This window comes from Mustela nivalis (genome assembly GCF_964662115.1).
Source record: "Mustela nivalis genome assembly, chromosome: 13".
Classification (NCBI taxonomy): Eukaryota; Metazoa; Chordata; class Mammalia; order Carnivora; family Mustelidae; genus Mustela; species Mustela nivalis.
In genome coordinates this window covers 7,642,293-7,657,474 of record NC_139032.1, presented here as the reverse complement: position 1 = coordinate 7,657,474, position 15,182 = coordinate 7,642,293, and the positions used below count along the sequence as shown (strand labels likewise).

General features: G+C 48.9%; 1 protein-coding gene across 3 annotated transcripts in view; it reads right to left on the bottom strand.

Moving 5' to 3' along the window:
• Nucleotides 1-8,157: 8,157 nt before the first annotated feature.
• Nucleotides 8,158-15,182, bottom strand: part of PUM3 (pumilio RNA binding family member 3) — a 50,009-nt gene continuing 42,984 nt past the window's right edge. For 2 of the 3 annotated variants that reach the window (XM_082694416.1, XM_082694417.1), the window contains 3 exons: nt 14,876-14,963; nt 12,479-12,569; nt 8,158-8,467 (listed from right to left, as the gene is read on the bottom strand). In XM_082694416.1, coding sequence (XP_082550542.1) covers nt 8,335-8,467; nt 12,479-12,569; nt 14,876-14,963 — 312 coding nt within the window. In that variant the 3' untranslated portion in view covers nt 8,158-8,334. Of the gene's footprint in view, nt 8,468-12,478; nt 12,570-12,924; nt 14,964-15,182 lie in introns of all 3 variants that reach the window. The other variant, XR_014301589.1, reaches the window with a different exon arrangement.

The following is a 15,182-nucleotide window of genomic DNA, read 5'->3' as shown; positions in this document are numbered from 1 at the left end:
CTGCTCTTCTGCAACCAGACCGCAAGCACGCTCCTCGGTGGTACTGCCCTCCACATCCCCTCCCGCTGGTAGAGGGTCTTGTTTTAAAGTCTTTGTGAATTGAGGGAACAGGAGGCAGGTGGCCTGTGTTATGGATGAGGCGCTGAGAACCCAAATCACCTGCTCTCACGCCCGCACCCGAACAGGGCCCAGGTGTTCTACACAAGCTCCTCGAAGCAGCCACGCCGTCTCCTGGCGCGGACCTACACTCCAGCTCGGGATGCCCAGACTACTAGACAAGTCGAAATCCCGGTCCTTGCTCTACTACCCACACCTAGTGGCCTTGCTTGTGTGACCTCGGATTACTCCTTCCGCAAGCAAACTCCCTTTCCAACCTGTCTAGCTCTTAGCCTCCCCCCGGGGCGGGCTGGTAGACTGGTAGGCGAGGGTCCCTGCCACAGCTCAAGCTGCGGCTCCTACCACGGTGATTTGCATTTTAAAAGGAGCCGATGTGCACTCGGCTTTCTTACCCTCTGCCTAACTGGTGATTAGAGAAGACTGAGGGCCCTGCAGACCCTCTCACCCCAGGCACTAGCTATAAACTGGACAATGGCTTACACCTTTGACTGCTTTCCCTTTATTGTTTTGCTTTTTTAAGATTTAATTTGAGAGCGGGCGAGTGGGCATGAGCAAGGGGAAGGGCGGAGGGAGAAGCAGGCTCCCTGCCGAGCAAGGAGCCTGCACAGGGCTCCATCCCAGCACCCTGGGGTCTCGAGCCAAGCCAAAGGCAGATGCTCAGCCCACTGAGCCAGCCAGGTGCCCCCCTCTGACTACTTTTCTACTTTACATCGCTGTTTTAAATTATAAAATATGAACCTAAAAATGGTAATGAATTCATGGAAGTTCCTATGTGATTTCTTAGCCAATATAGAAGTCAAAAGTACAAGTATTACTCTGCATTTTGAGGCAAGGGTTGCTGAAATGTTTAATGTTGAAAATGTCAAACGTGGGAACTTTGATTTCCCGAGTCCTCACAGGGGCTTTTCTAGCAGTCCCCCAACACCAGGACCCCCCTGCCCGTGCGGAAGCCTGGCCCTGAGTGGCCCAGCTGTAGGTCCTTCACCAAATTTAAGCTCATTTTCAGAACTTAACTACCAGTTTCAAGTTCCTGTATTGAAACCGCATCGATCCTATTCCCCAACCTCCAGCCCCTCGTAACCACCATTCTTCTTGTTTTCACAAGGGTGGCTGTTGCTCATTTCACGTGAGAGCGTAACAGTACTTCTTTGCTGACGTTATCTTATTTGGCATTAATGCCTTCAAGACCTGTTCGCGTTGTTGCAAACGGCAGGATTGTCTTCTCTCCGGTGGTGGAATTCTATTCCAGTGTGTGTGCGTATGTATACATAGGATACGGTGTGTTTATTTATCTTCTTTCTATATTGGACACTTAGTTGGTTTCTGCATCTTGGCTAATGTAAATACAGCTGCAATGAACTAAAATACGGTGCGGTGATGTGGGCAACAGTACAGTATTATAGCATCCAACGTGCTAAGAGACGAGATACTGCTCACCACAAAAACGGAATTGTGTGACTGACAGAGGGCTTAGCTAGCGCTACAATGGCATTCACACGGCAACATCCACATCTGTCAGCTGACACGTATACACTTTAAACTTATACAACACTACATGTCAATGTAAAATTTTTTACGTTTTAAGGCAAAAAAAAAAAAAAGCCCACATACATAAGCTCATTTAATGCTCACAGTGACATATGACGTGTGCATCCCCTTTCTAGGAAATGAAGAAGCTGAAGTCTGCTGGCTCCGGCTCTCTCCTAAGCACGCGCGGCGGAGAGCCAGGCTTCAGATCGCAGTGCGGGTCTGGCCGGGTGCCCCTGCCTCACGCCGTCCCGCCTCTCAGATTACTGGATTTTCATTTTCAAAAGGGGTGTGCTGTGTGTGCAAACATGGAGCGGAAGACGCCTTGTCCTAACTCCGTTCACCTGTGGGAGTGCAGCAATCAACACGCGTTTGGAAGGAAGTGAAAAGCTACTAGAGAAGCGAAGCTGGGGGGACCTGGGTGGCTCAATGGGTTAAGTGTCTGCCTTCAGCTCAGGTCATGATCTCGGGGTCCTGGGATGGCTCCGCGCTCAGCTCCTCCCCACCGCTCGTGCTTACTCTCTAACAAATAAATAAAATCTTAATAAAAAAGAGAGAAAAAGAAGAGCAGGCTTACACAGAGAGAGGGGAAAAGAGGGAACACTGCATTTAAGCATCTGTACTAGGCCCTGATGCTAAGACCCACCATTATTTTATGTAGCACTGGGAAAGCAAGCTGCCGGTTAAAAATGGCCAGACTAAGATGGCACCAACTGTAAGATGCATCCTTTTGGGTTTGTTCAACTGTGAACAGAATGTGCACTGTTCGAACTGAAGAAACAGAGTAAGATTGGGGGAGGGGGGACAGCACCAGCTGGCAGACTAAGGAGCCTGAGATCCCAGAGGTGGGGGCAGTAGCTTCCACAGTTTCTCACAAAGGCCCAGAAGGCTCAAGGGGCTGGTTTTACTCCCACCCCAGATTTTAACTAGAAGCTACTTTATGAGTATCGGTGCCCATTAACCAGTCATTGTGGCCAACGGGACGGTGGTGATGTGGCAGACCTCGGTCATGTGCACCTGGCAGAGGCAGGACTGTGAAATGTGCTAGGGGAGCCCCAGGGGTGCCAGACAAAAGCGTTACTTCCGCAAGGTTATTAACACAAGCAGACACGGCGGATTCCAACGGTTCGATATCTGCAACTAGACTAAGGTATTAAGCAACAAGGCTGGAGCAGAATCGCTGACTCGGCAAGAAACATAGAACCCAACTTGTCTTTCTCCCCCACGCGGCTTTCTTGCTGTCGCACACCCATCTTTAAGACACCTGGCCTCTCGTGCCACCGCCGCACGCTGCTGACCGTCACAGCGTGTCTGTACTGATAGATGTATCCGTAACAATGCTACGCATTCCAAATGCAAGAGGATTTCTATCTGAAAGTCAAGTCTGTTTTCAAGCATCTGGAAGTCATTTAAAATATCTGAATTATTCATCGTGCTTAATTACAGCCCCCAAGAGCACGCAGTCAGATGATTCTCGCAACCCACCAGATCCTTCCACCTTCCACTCAAGGGGTCGTCACCCAGCGGGCACAAGGAAGCGCTAATTACTCTCCCTCAAGACACAATTAATTCCCCTCGGAACAAGAGACCACGAACGAAACATTTCTCCTCACCACACTTCTGCAGCTTTGTCCACTGGGCAGCGGCCATGAATCCATGTTTAAAAACTGGATAAAACATTCTGATACAAGATTCCAAACACTATTGCGTTGTAGGCATGGGAACGGAGACGCAGCCTCTCTTCGCAGGCACCGTCGGGGCTGCACATGTGCACACAGCAGCGGGCGGCCGCGGGCACACCGGGGAACGCACAGCAGAGTGGCCGTCGGGCTCCCGTTCACAACAGTTGTGGGAGCCGTCGGACCCACAGAGCAAACTTTACCTCCTGGGTAAGAATGCTCGCTTAAAAGCTATAAGAACTCGGGGTGCCTGGGTGGCTCAGTGAATTAGGCCTCTGCCTTCGGCTCAGGTCATGATCTCGGGGTCCTGGGATCGAGTCCCGCATCGGGCTCTCTGCTCAGCAGGGAGCTTGCTTCCTCCTCTCTCTCTCTCTGCCTGCCTCTCTGCCTACTTGTGATCTCTCTCTGTCAAATAAATAAAATCTTTAAAAAAAAAAAAAGCTATAAGAACTCACTGGGGAAAAGGTTAGGGAATTTGGTACACTTTGGTAGTGGTGGTGGTTTTAAGTACAGGGGAGAAAAGATGGGCTTGTTGGCTCGGGCAGCCATAATAAATACCACGGAATGGGCGCTTCAACGGCCAACTTGATCTCCTGTCGGTACTGGAGGCCAGAGGTCCGAGGTCAAGGCGTCAGCAAGGTGGGGTGCACCCAGAGGCTTCCCGACCCAGAGAAGACACCTTCTGTCTTCCTGTGGGCTGTGTCCTCATCCCCTTGCAAGGACACCAGTCATACTGGACTGGGTTTCACCCCTGTGTCTTCATTCCACCTGACTTAATCTTTTTAAAGGTTGTCTCCAAAGATGGCACCTTCGGAGGCCCTGGGGGCGGGAGGTGGGGTTAGAATTCCACCACACAAACTGTCAAACTCACCCCGTCCCAGGTGCAGATTTAGTATCAACTTAGTTTCCTTAGGTTAAGTGAGATCAGACGTGAGCAAAGAGCTCAAGCAGCAGATTTTTACATTTTTCTCGTTCTTTAGTTTTGGTATAGAACGTTTATGGTTAGAGGCTCAGTATTAACTGCTGTCTTTGAGACCTTGTGCTCTTAGTCTAAAAATACACGCACACCCTCATCTTTCCAAGACTTGAGTGATTAACCTGCTATAATTAAGATGTAATCTTTTCAAAACTTCTTTGAAAATAGTAACACAAGTGCTATCTCATGTCAGAGCCAATCTTCTGAAAGCAAGCATGCAGGAAGCCATTTCCTGCAAGGGTCCTTATTCCATTATGCAAACGCACAGCTCCCCAGGCTTAAAGGAAAAACAAAGTTCTTCCTTGTAGGCAAGGTCTGACCCCGGGGGAAAGCATGGGGTTGATGCAATCTGAAAACTGCAAAACGCTGTATTTGGAAATTAAAGATACTCTCCAATTAGACTCCTGCCCCAGAAAACAAATCCTCCAGCCAGCCTGGTTGCTTTTGGTTTGGTTAAGACCATTTGTAGATTTTAGCTAAGAATAAAAATGGTCCAAACTCACAAGAACAGAGTAAAGAGGAGAAAAGCTATCAGTGAGTGGGCACTAACAAAAAATAATCCGGAAGAACAGCGTGCAGTGAAGAAAGCGGCAGGACAGGGAATGGTGAATGCTGGGGAGCGAACGGATTCTCACGACACACACGAAACGCCTGCGGTCTGAGGTTCGAGGTTCTGGGAGGAGGCCTGGGCTGGAAAAAGGGAGACTGCCCCAAACTGGTACACCACCACTCCGTACCTTGGCAAAAGGCAGTGTACCTTCTGGAACTGCATTGGTTCAATCCCTCCCAAGTTCGGGGGCCCAGGAAAAAGAGCGCACGAGGGAGAGGCACTCGCCTTCCCAGAAGTCAGTGGGTTAACTCACACCTGCGCACCGAGTGCCGAGCAGCGAGAATTCGGGCTGCCAGGTGGGATTCCCTCCAGAGGCACTGACAGCCCCACAGGAGGGCCCTACAGATCCTGACGTCTGGAGGACTTTGGTCAAACGTCAGCTGCCACACCTGTGCAGCGAGCCCTCAACAGGGGGAGGAGGCCTGCCCCTTTCTCATCGGCTTCCAGTATCTGAAGGAAAGAGAGCGCCAAAGATCTCGCTAGCAAAGCCTCGACATAGGAAAGAGACCAAGATAAACACAAGGACACAGAACAGAAAAGAGACAACGCGAAGTAAAACAAAGTGAAGTAAAATAAACATAAAACGCAACATCTCAAGACATCAGAGAGAGTTCATCCAAAGCGCACACACACAAAAAAAGGACACCTGCGCGGAAGGGCTGGCAGAGGAAGGACAGGAAACGCAGCGCTCCTCGTCTCCGGGCAAAACAAGAAGCCAAAGAAGGAAAAATTAGAGGATCAAACCAAAGGCTCAAAATTGCACTTACAGGCGTTCCAAAGAAGGAAAAAGCACAGGAAAAAAAAAGAAGTCAGAGGCACGGTGCAAATGCAACTCCCAGCCTGGAAGAGCTGCAGTCTTCGCCGAGGCTCGCAAGCGCCCGGCGTGAAGCCCGGGAAACAGACTGGTGCTGCTCACCGCTGCAGCTTCCGCCCGGATAAGGCAGCTTCCCCAGCCCTGCCCTCCGCAAAAGGCCACATATAAAAAAAAAACTAAGAATAAGGATGGCATTCGGCATCCAAAGCAACTCTACATCCAAGAAAATACTGACCAATGCCCTTAAAATTCTGAGGCAAAATTGATTTCAAACCAGAATTCTATAACCAGCTAAACTAGGTGTCCAGATGTGAAAGGGTGTGAACGAAGACGTGTGGCCTTGAACGTTTTATCTCCTCTGCGTTCTTTCATAGCAAGTGTTTAGAGACTGTGCCTCTTTCAAGAAGGTGTTAAGTAAGAAAAAGAAACGCATGGGATCCCGGCAACGGGCTTTCTAAAGGCGAAATGGAGGAAGGCCCCGGATGGCGGCGGCGGCTGCACAGCAGCTCCTCTGGGCACGCACAAAGCCGGCGGCTCCGGGCGGGGTGTCTACGGGAGAAACGGGAATGCCCGACTCAATGGGTCAGCGTGGAAATGAAGAGTCAGAAGAGATAGTCGGGTTGGCACACTTTCAGCCGCCAGTCTGAAGATCCAATTCAAAAAGGCCTGATAACCGTCTCAGAGCCGCACCGCCTGTCGTAGGACAGCTCCCTCCTACCACGGCCCCCGGAGGGCGCGCCGGCGCCACGCGTCCAGTCTGCACGTCCAAGGCTGCTGGGGACCATGGGGGACTGTTCCTGCGGGGGGTCCTATGGTCTAAGAAACCTTTCCCAAGAAGACCATTTCCCAGGTTCCCTGGCCAGGCTCCACCACGGACTTAGAGATATTATTTATTTATTGGAAAGAGATGGAGAGCGGGAGTGGGAGGGAGGCGAGGGGAGAGTGAAAAGCAGCCCTCCTGCCGATGGGGGCTGATCCCAGGACCCTGAGAAAAATGGCCTGCACGGAAGGCGGCTGCTCACCCAACTGAGCCACCCAGGCACCTCCCCTGCCCGCCCCCCCGCCCCCATGGTGAGAAGTCTTAATCTATATTTTCCTATAACAAAAACCCACAACAAAACCCAAAATCTGCATTTAAAACCTGCATTTTAAAACTAAGCAGAGCTGAAAAGAACTGGAAGACTTTACTTCTGGGCAGAGCAAAGCAGGGGTGTGGAGGAACGCCCGGGGCAGAGGAAGGGCTGCCCCTTTGGTTCCGCTCTAATTTTATAAAGATGTATATGGTCCTTTGTTTAGTCTCCTGGATGGAACAAAGAGCAGGGCTTTTTCTCCACTTTCCGAGAACGCCCTTTCCATGGACAACACACCCTGTATGCGTCAAACGAAAGCCAGCTCTGATGTGGCCTTTCCCCCACTGACCTCCTCACCCCATCCCCCCTCCAGCCTGAGACCCGGCGGGAGGGTCCCAGCGAAAGGCCAGTTACAAGTATGGGCTCTTAGGTTCCCTGGGTGGGTCCCACGTTCCCAGCAGGACAGCGGGAAGGGGGGATGCCGGCGTCTGGTATGTGGGGGACCGTCTCGGGCCCCCGCGGTCCAGTCAGGTAAGGCCCGGCAGTCCTCCAGCAGGTGGATCGCAGTGGTGGCCCGGAGGGGGCGTCCTGTCCTGCAGGCTCCTTAGAGAAAAGCTCCCAGGCTCAGTGTCCAAGCCAGCGCGGCTACAGGGGCCGCGAGGGGTCTACCTACCCTTCGACACGGGGCTGCTAACACCAAGCACCTGAAAACGCCAACATCCCCCTCACACTTAAACCTCAGCAGCACTGTTAACAAATGCACACCTCCTATCTGCGAGCGCGGACCCTGTAATGGCTTCAACTATTTCAGGGACAGTCTCAAGGGCGCACATCTTATCACAAGGAGTGATCCCCCTGGAAGTCTCCAGAGACAGGGAGGTCCTCCCAGGAACCTGGACCTTCCCTCGGCTACCTTGGTGATGCTCTCGTTTCTGCAACACATTTCCCCCAGGAGCCTTACCTTACTCCAGACCCTGCCTGCAAACACAAACCCGGAGCCCCATCCCTAAAGCACTGGGGGAGGGGGCCGCTCTGGCTGCAGAGGACCTTTTCTCCCTGGAGCCATCAAGGCCCCAAGGTTACCAGAAGTTCCCCTCTGCTCCCACCACAGACTACCCTGGGCTCCTTCTGGCTACGCCCCGCCTTCCTTCAAGGCCCCCAAGCCCCACCTCCTCCATGAAGCCTTCTCAGACTACTGCTTCTGAAGACGTCTTCTCTTTAATCAACGCCTGCTCCAGCACATACTGGGCTGGTCCCACCGTCTTAGATGGTTAAACCTCTTATGTTACCGCCTCACCTCTGATTTCCTCACTACTCAGTACGATAGAGGACATGGCTGGGATTAAGAAAAAAAAAAAAGGCAATTTTTGGAAATTGTTTTATAAATAGACTCTTATAAAAAACAAAAACAAAAACAAAACCCAAATATACAGAGCGCCCAGATTCCCAGGAAGGTAGACCCGAGCACTTCTTGTCCACACTGGGAAAAGAGGAAAAAGAGGACAGGAAAAACGACTGTCTCTTGTTCTTATCTGTGTCCACTATGCGGCCAGTTTTTCCAGTAGCATTTCTACTCCTTTGCTGGCGTTCTTGTTTTTCTCCAATGTGGGAATGAGGCCCTTCAGTCCAGCCTTGACTTTCTGCACAACTTCTGGATCAGAACTCTGGAGAAGGCTGAAGACAGAAGACAAAGATTAACAAACAAAAAACAATCATGTTTCATAAAGACCCTAATCATCTGCAATTACCATCGCCATGCGAGGTATAAACAGCTCACTGATTTGTGAGACAAGTCCTCTAATGAGAAGTCCATCTTTTGAATCCAGCAGCTGAACGATGGGGGCCGGTAGCCTACGTTGGGAAACCACATCAACAGAACACGTTCTCTCATCTTGCTGGGCCAGTCGCTCCGATGTGAAAGCACCTCCGCCCCGGACGGAACTGGTCCGACCTCCGCTGTGACTGATCATCTCAGGAAAACACCCTGCCTCAGAGATCGCTCCTGCATGTACTCGATCTGCCCTCCCCCACCCAGAGGAGCTCAAGAACAGAAACCCCGGCTGTTACTTCGTGATCTCTCGGCAGCACACGTGCAGAGCAGATGGCTGAGAAGCGCCGAGGGACCGAATGAGCAGGAGCGGAGGGGCGCACAGAGAAAAGGCGGGGGGCCCGCCAGGGAAGCAGGGAGGAGCCGGCCTCCTCAACTCTGCAGCGAGAACATGGGAAGGGGGAGGCAGCCTAACGGCTTAGACTTGAAAGCGACCTCGGCCGCTCCGTAACTGTACAGGCAGGGGCATGCTGTTTAAATTCTCTAGGACTGTCTCCTGACCTATAAATGGGACCAACACCACAAGCCACCTGCCATCAGAGAGGGTTTCTGAGGCTCAAATGATCTCATGCCTAAAGCACCTAGACAGAGCCTGACACTTAGGAAGCACTCAATGCTTACTTGACAGGAGCCATTAAAATAAACAAACAAGTACGCTCTGCTTTCTGAAACCTTGCTAGAAGGCTCTGTCCCCGAAAGTGAATGAAGTCCTGGAGGCTGGTGACAGGAAGGCCCCTTTCTCTGTGAACAGGGGCCTGACTGCAGAATGGAGGGCTGTCTCCCGTTTCCTCCTTCTTCACGGCATTTTAATGCTGATCTGAAACACATCCTAAAACCAAATCGCATGCCGCTTCCCAGAGTCCCTGGTGCTAAGAACTTCCATCACGTGCACAGAGAGGACGGGGAGCCAGCACCACCGGGCAGCATCCTTCTGGGTGCGGGAGACCAGGAGAACCACCTGGGAAGCCGAGAAAGTTGGTAAAAGTCCCTTTTAACAGGCTGATGACTTACTAGGTAGTTTTTATTTTCTATGCTGACATGAAGCACGAAGTCAGTATTTGCTGAGCACACGCATAATGCTAAGCGTGGGACCTCCACCGTCTCACGCAGCCCAACAACGACCTGTGATGATCCCGAATCCAGTTTTACAACGAAGAAAATGAAGTTTCAGAGAAGCTAAATAATTTACCTAAGACTACACAGTGAGCTGGGCTTGGAACCCAGGCAGGAAGCCTAGAGCCCACAGTGATCTAAATGCTAGAGAATTCTGCTTCCCTGAAGCATTTTCAGGCTGTATACAAAGCTAAAGTTTTTTTTGTTTGTTTGTTTTTTGTTTTTTTACCCAGGATGCCTTTTCACTTATTGTAAAAAAGATTTCTAGGGGAAAAACACCGTATGAGTTTGAAGAAAAATATAAAGAAGCAGAGAATTTCACCAAACGAGTCGAGCGCGTAACAGTATTCTAAAACCACGTAACACTGATTATTGTATTAATCAAGCATTAGGTCATTGGTAATTCAACTTCCCTTCAGAACCTCAAACACGGTATGGACTAGTGGTCCACCTCTAAGCAGTGTTCTGCAATAAGCCTGCAGCAGCCTCCCGAGGTCTGCAATCCACCCAAACAGAGCTATGATCGATGAGCGAGCTCTACAAATTAATTGCGTGGCATGGCTGAAATTTTTAGTTAATTGAGTGTTAATGAAAGGATATGTCAGTAGTACGTGTTAACACTCTTAAATGCCTGGTAAAAAACCTCCCATTAAATAAGTCCACGCTTCAGCTAAAGGATTCTGGCTCTTTGACGTCCACTAGAAAATCAGCTAATTTCAATGAGAAATGAACAAAAATGATCTGCACCACCTACGTATTTGGAGATCCTGATCTACCCAAAGAAATGAATGCCCCAAGGGATTGTGTCTGTGAGCCCACGTGTTCCAAGTCAAATTACATAAAGAATAAAGGCCCAACACTTATAAACAGCGTAGATGAAACTGCACGGTGTGCTGCACGTGCCACACTATGGGAAATTCAAACTTAAGATCGGTATCTCTTTCTCCAAACCTCACTAACATGGGAAGAAGAAAAAGAATCGACAGTGACTGCTTCACAACAAACAAATCTATTTTAAATGGATGTGGTTAATGGAAGGGTTTTGCATCCAGCAACGGGACGCAAGGAAGCTGAAGTCTCAATGACCTGTGAATTATAAACTCGACGCGACTCTGTCTAGAGAATAATAAATAGGTGGAAAGCACACCTCGATTTACCAATCATCAGTTTTCTACCATTTTAATTAGAAACAAACAATCAGCTTGCAGACTTCACTAGCAAATGCCTCCAGAATCCTTTTAAGAATACTTGAAAATCAGGAAAGAAAATTGCATGTAAAGTGAGTTGTGGTTTAAAAAGCAGCTCTGTCACAGTTTTCAGAGGGACAAGACTAATTGATTAAAAAGAACGCAATTACAATTTGGTCAAAACCTTAACTGTAGTGAGACCATCAAATGACATAAATACTGTATAATCTCTCTCTTAGATGTGCAATCTTTTAAAAAATATTTATTTATTTGAGAGAGACAGGGAACACGAGCAGGGAGAGAGGCAGTGGGAGAGGGAGAAGCAGACTCCCCACTGAGCAGGGAACCTAACATGGGGCTTGATCCCAGCACCCCAGGATCACGATCTGAGCTGAAGGCAGGTGCTTAACCGAATAAGGCACCCTGGTGCCCCTCTTCTATGTGGAATCTAATGGAAAAAAAAAAGAAAAGAAAGAAAAAAACCCAAAAAACCAAAACCAAACAAGCTCATAAATACAGAGAAGAGATCTGTGGTTGCCAGAGGCAGGAAGTATGTGTGCTTGTGGGAGTGTAGAGGGGGCCAGGGGAGGTGTGGATAGGGATAAAGGAGATGAAAAGGTGGTAAAACAATAAGAAGACAAAATTTTAAAGAGAAAAAAACAAAACAAAAAGCGACGCGGTCTCTTCTGCATCTCTCAGGATGGCGGAAGTGGGTCACAACAGGCTTACGGGGAAGAGGACCAGGCGAGGAGGGATGGTATTAGATAAACTAATGGCTTATTATATCATAATGTTAATTTTAAGGCGAACAAATACTAAATGCAAGAGGTGAGCGTGTTGCTATGGATGTCTATTTTTGAGATAAGTAATTATTAACAGCAAGAATAAACTTCCAGGGGTGCCTGGGTGGCTCAGTGGGTTAAGCCGCTGCCTTCAGCTCAGGTCATGATCTCAGCGTCCTGGGATCGAGTCCCACATCGGGCTCTCAGAGAGCCTGCTTCCCTCTCTCTCTCTCTGCCTGCCTCTCAGTCTACTTGTGATTTCTCTCTGTCAAATAAATAAATAAAATTAAAAAAAAAAAAAAAAAAAAGAATAAACTTCCAGAACACATGGGCTTGGCAAGTCCTCCGACTTACACAATTGAGAATAACTGGGTGTTGGAGGGCTCCCTAATCTGGGAGGAAAAGGAGGGAGTGAAAGGGATCTCTACAAACTAATCAAATGTAAAGAGCTTTCCTGAGAGTGAGAGAGAGAGGAGAGAGAGAGAATACAATCACATTTGGTTGAAACCCTAAATGGGGTGAAACCCCGGAACGAGACCTGGTGACAACTTCACAATCCTTGAAGCCGGAACAGGGCAGGTAAGTAAGGACTGACGGGAAGAGGTAGGCTTGATTTCCACTATTTGGTACACTTGTCTAGACCCTGAGTGACCGTGAGGAATCCTGAACAATTGGAACAAAGCTCGGAACCGAGGAGGAAGGTGAAGGAAGCATCTTCTGTGGAAACGGGGTTCAGGAGGAAGGCCCTACGCAGAAAGGCAGAGATCATACGTACCTAGACAGGACAATCGCCCCACGGTTTACACTGGCCCAGGCCTTCAGGTTCTTCACACCAACACGCTCGACGAGTGTTTTTGCAAAACCACCTGAAAAATAGACTGAAACTCAGTGACCGTGTACGAGCTTTAAACTCCCCATCTCTGTCCCTACCGCCCTTAAATTTGCAAAAGCATGTTTTAATAAAAAAGTGAATAAAAAGAGTTCTCACTCAACTTTCCTTAACACTGTAAGTTCCAGCTCTGATTTATTTAATGTCTTTTTAATACAGCCATTTCTTTCAACTCTGGTCCAAGTCTCACACTATGTTTACTGTAGTTACTCAAGACAAAACTTGAATTCCTATAAAAAGCTCACTTGCTCGTGTTTGCATCTCTTTGTACTCTTTAATGATTTAACCCTGACCTGAAAAATATTCAGGAAGTCAATGTTTGACAGCAGTACCTCACGCTTGGATGGAATCAAGTTCTCCCCCGTGAAAAATGCTCACTGGGAAGGTCCCACGAGGAACACTAGTGGTCAGGAGACTGTTCCAGCCGACACCAGGTAGTTCCTCTCCACAAAGCTAGACATTCACCCATCAAGAAGATTATTCATCTTTTATTATTATTTCGTGTGTTGTTACCAGATTTCTAAGTTCTTGGTATATCATCTTTAACTCACTGTGCCATCTAAGCGTAACCAATTCTTGGACAACGGAAACACTCTGAAAGCTAGGACTTGGTGCAGATGGAAGTATGAGCAGCCTATCTCGAAGGCAAGTATCTTGGGTATGCAGAATGCATAATTCCCCCAAAGATACCCAAGTGTGAGGATGCTTTAAAAGCCAAGAGGCCTACGGCTACGTAGCTCTTCAGGGCACACGTTAAGGAAGTACTGTAATCAACTCACGAGACAGACAATGTTTTTGAAACGTGAGCGCAACAGCACTGCTAGAATGCTGCACACCCACACCCCCAGCCGTGGGGGAATCAACGTCTCCTGAATTCCAGCGGGCCTCCGTGACGGACCGAGCCAAGAGAGTGTGGGAAGAGTTATGTGTGATAACTTCTGAGGCTAAATCAAAAAAGCACTGCGCACTGCTTTCTTCTCTTAAAACCCAACCAAGGGTTGGGACTGAGTCTGCTGGACTGAGCCCCTGCCAGCCACCATCCAAACAGACATTCCTACCCCAAACAGAGCAGCCCAAGAGGACTGCTTGGAGCAAAACCAAGCTCCACCGAGTCCGGACGGGATGTTGTTCGAGAGCCACCAAGCTTTGAGGCGTCCTGTCACACAGCAACAGATAACGGAGACAGCCACACTGGTTCAGAGTGCACCTGATACACACACAAGGCCCATGCAGGCCTGCTTCCTAACTGTCGGTGTAAATGAATTAAGGAAAAGTATCACTAGGAAATTCTTTGGATTTTAAAAGCAAGCCAGACAACGTTTTGGACAGGAACTCCGCTCAACTGTGCACCAACTTATTAATAACAAAAAAAATGACTCTGTATGTTATTTTTTTGTTCAAAATTTATTACAAGAAGCTTTCTCCTTCACACCCCTGAGTCTCTATTCCTCAAGGCAGAGTGAGAAGGGACAGTGCGACTGTGTATCGACTGCCTCTCCGGCCTTCAGAACTGCAACTTGCCTCAAGACATAAATTCATGATCTGTCACATTTTTTTCAGACACAATGACAGAAAACCCAAACTGTTCAAACTCGGTGTGGGGAGATCTCCTTAGTGGCTAAAACGCTGATGGAGCTCGAATTTAGTAACAGAAGGTCTGGTCAAAGACGGGGCTGAGAAAGGAATGGTATGCGACTTTTCAATTCGATTAAAAGATGCTGTCCTTCTCTTGAAAGCGGAGTTTCTACAGAGCAGCTGTGAGTGTTGTGAAAAGCCACAAAGGCGAAGCTGGCCTGCTCTATGGTCGCATGTAGTTCAGTGCCCAAACAGGCGTTCAGTTCAAAATTCTGATGAGGACTACCTTCTTTTGCTTTTCCCTTTCTCCAAACTCCAGACAGATATCCTGCTTTACAACTGTACCCCAGTGACACTCACGAATGTCCCCCTCCCAAGTCTCACCAACCCCAACCCCCACCTCACCGAGGAACATAATGGCATTTTTAGGGCCCCGGCAGCACCTGGTCAGAAGACTGAGGTAGCACGCGAGGAGAGGCAGTGAGGGCGGACAGGAAAGAGAAAGGAAATTCAAGGACCCCAGGACATCAATTTCCAGTATTTCTAACGCATTATCTGCAGGCACTGAATCATTTCTTGTCCACAGACACCATTTCTAAACACTCAACAAATTTCCTGTGAACATAAACGGCGGGCATCGAGTTCAGGGCTGCCGGAGATTAGGAAATTCCACAGACGATTCAGGAAAATCCATGTTTTATAGCCTACCTTCTCTTCCACTTTTCTTCATCTTCTCATCTTGTTCTATTAACCACTTCAGAACAAGGTGTCCTGCGGGATGCTCTGCAACGTGCAGCTGGAAGGAAAACATAAAAAAGCTGTTTTCAGCCACGCTGCGGCCTACCATGTGTTCTCTACCATGCACAGGTGAGGACGTGGCTACATGGAAAGTTCCACTGTGCTGCGGAGGTCAAGTCACTGAGAACGGACCATGAGCAGCCGGGGGACCAGCAATCTAGTCTAATCCCCACACCGACAGACGGATATTCAAAGGAGCCGCTAAAAAGCTCTGAGG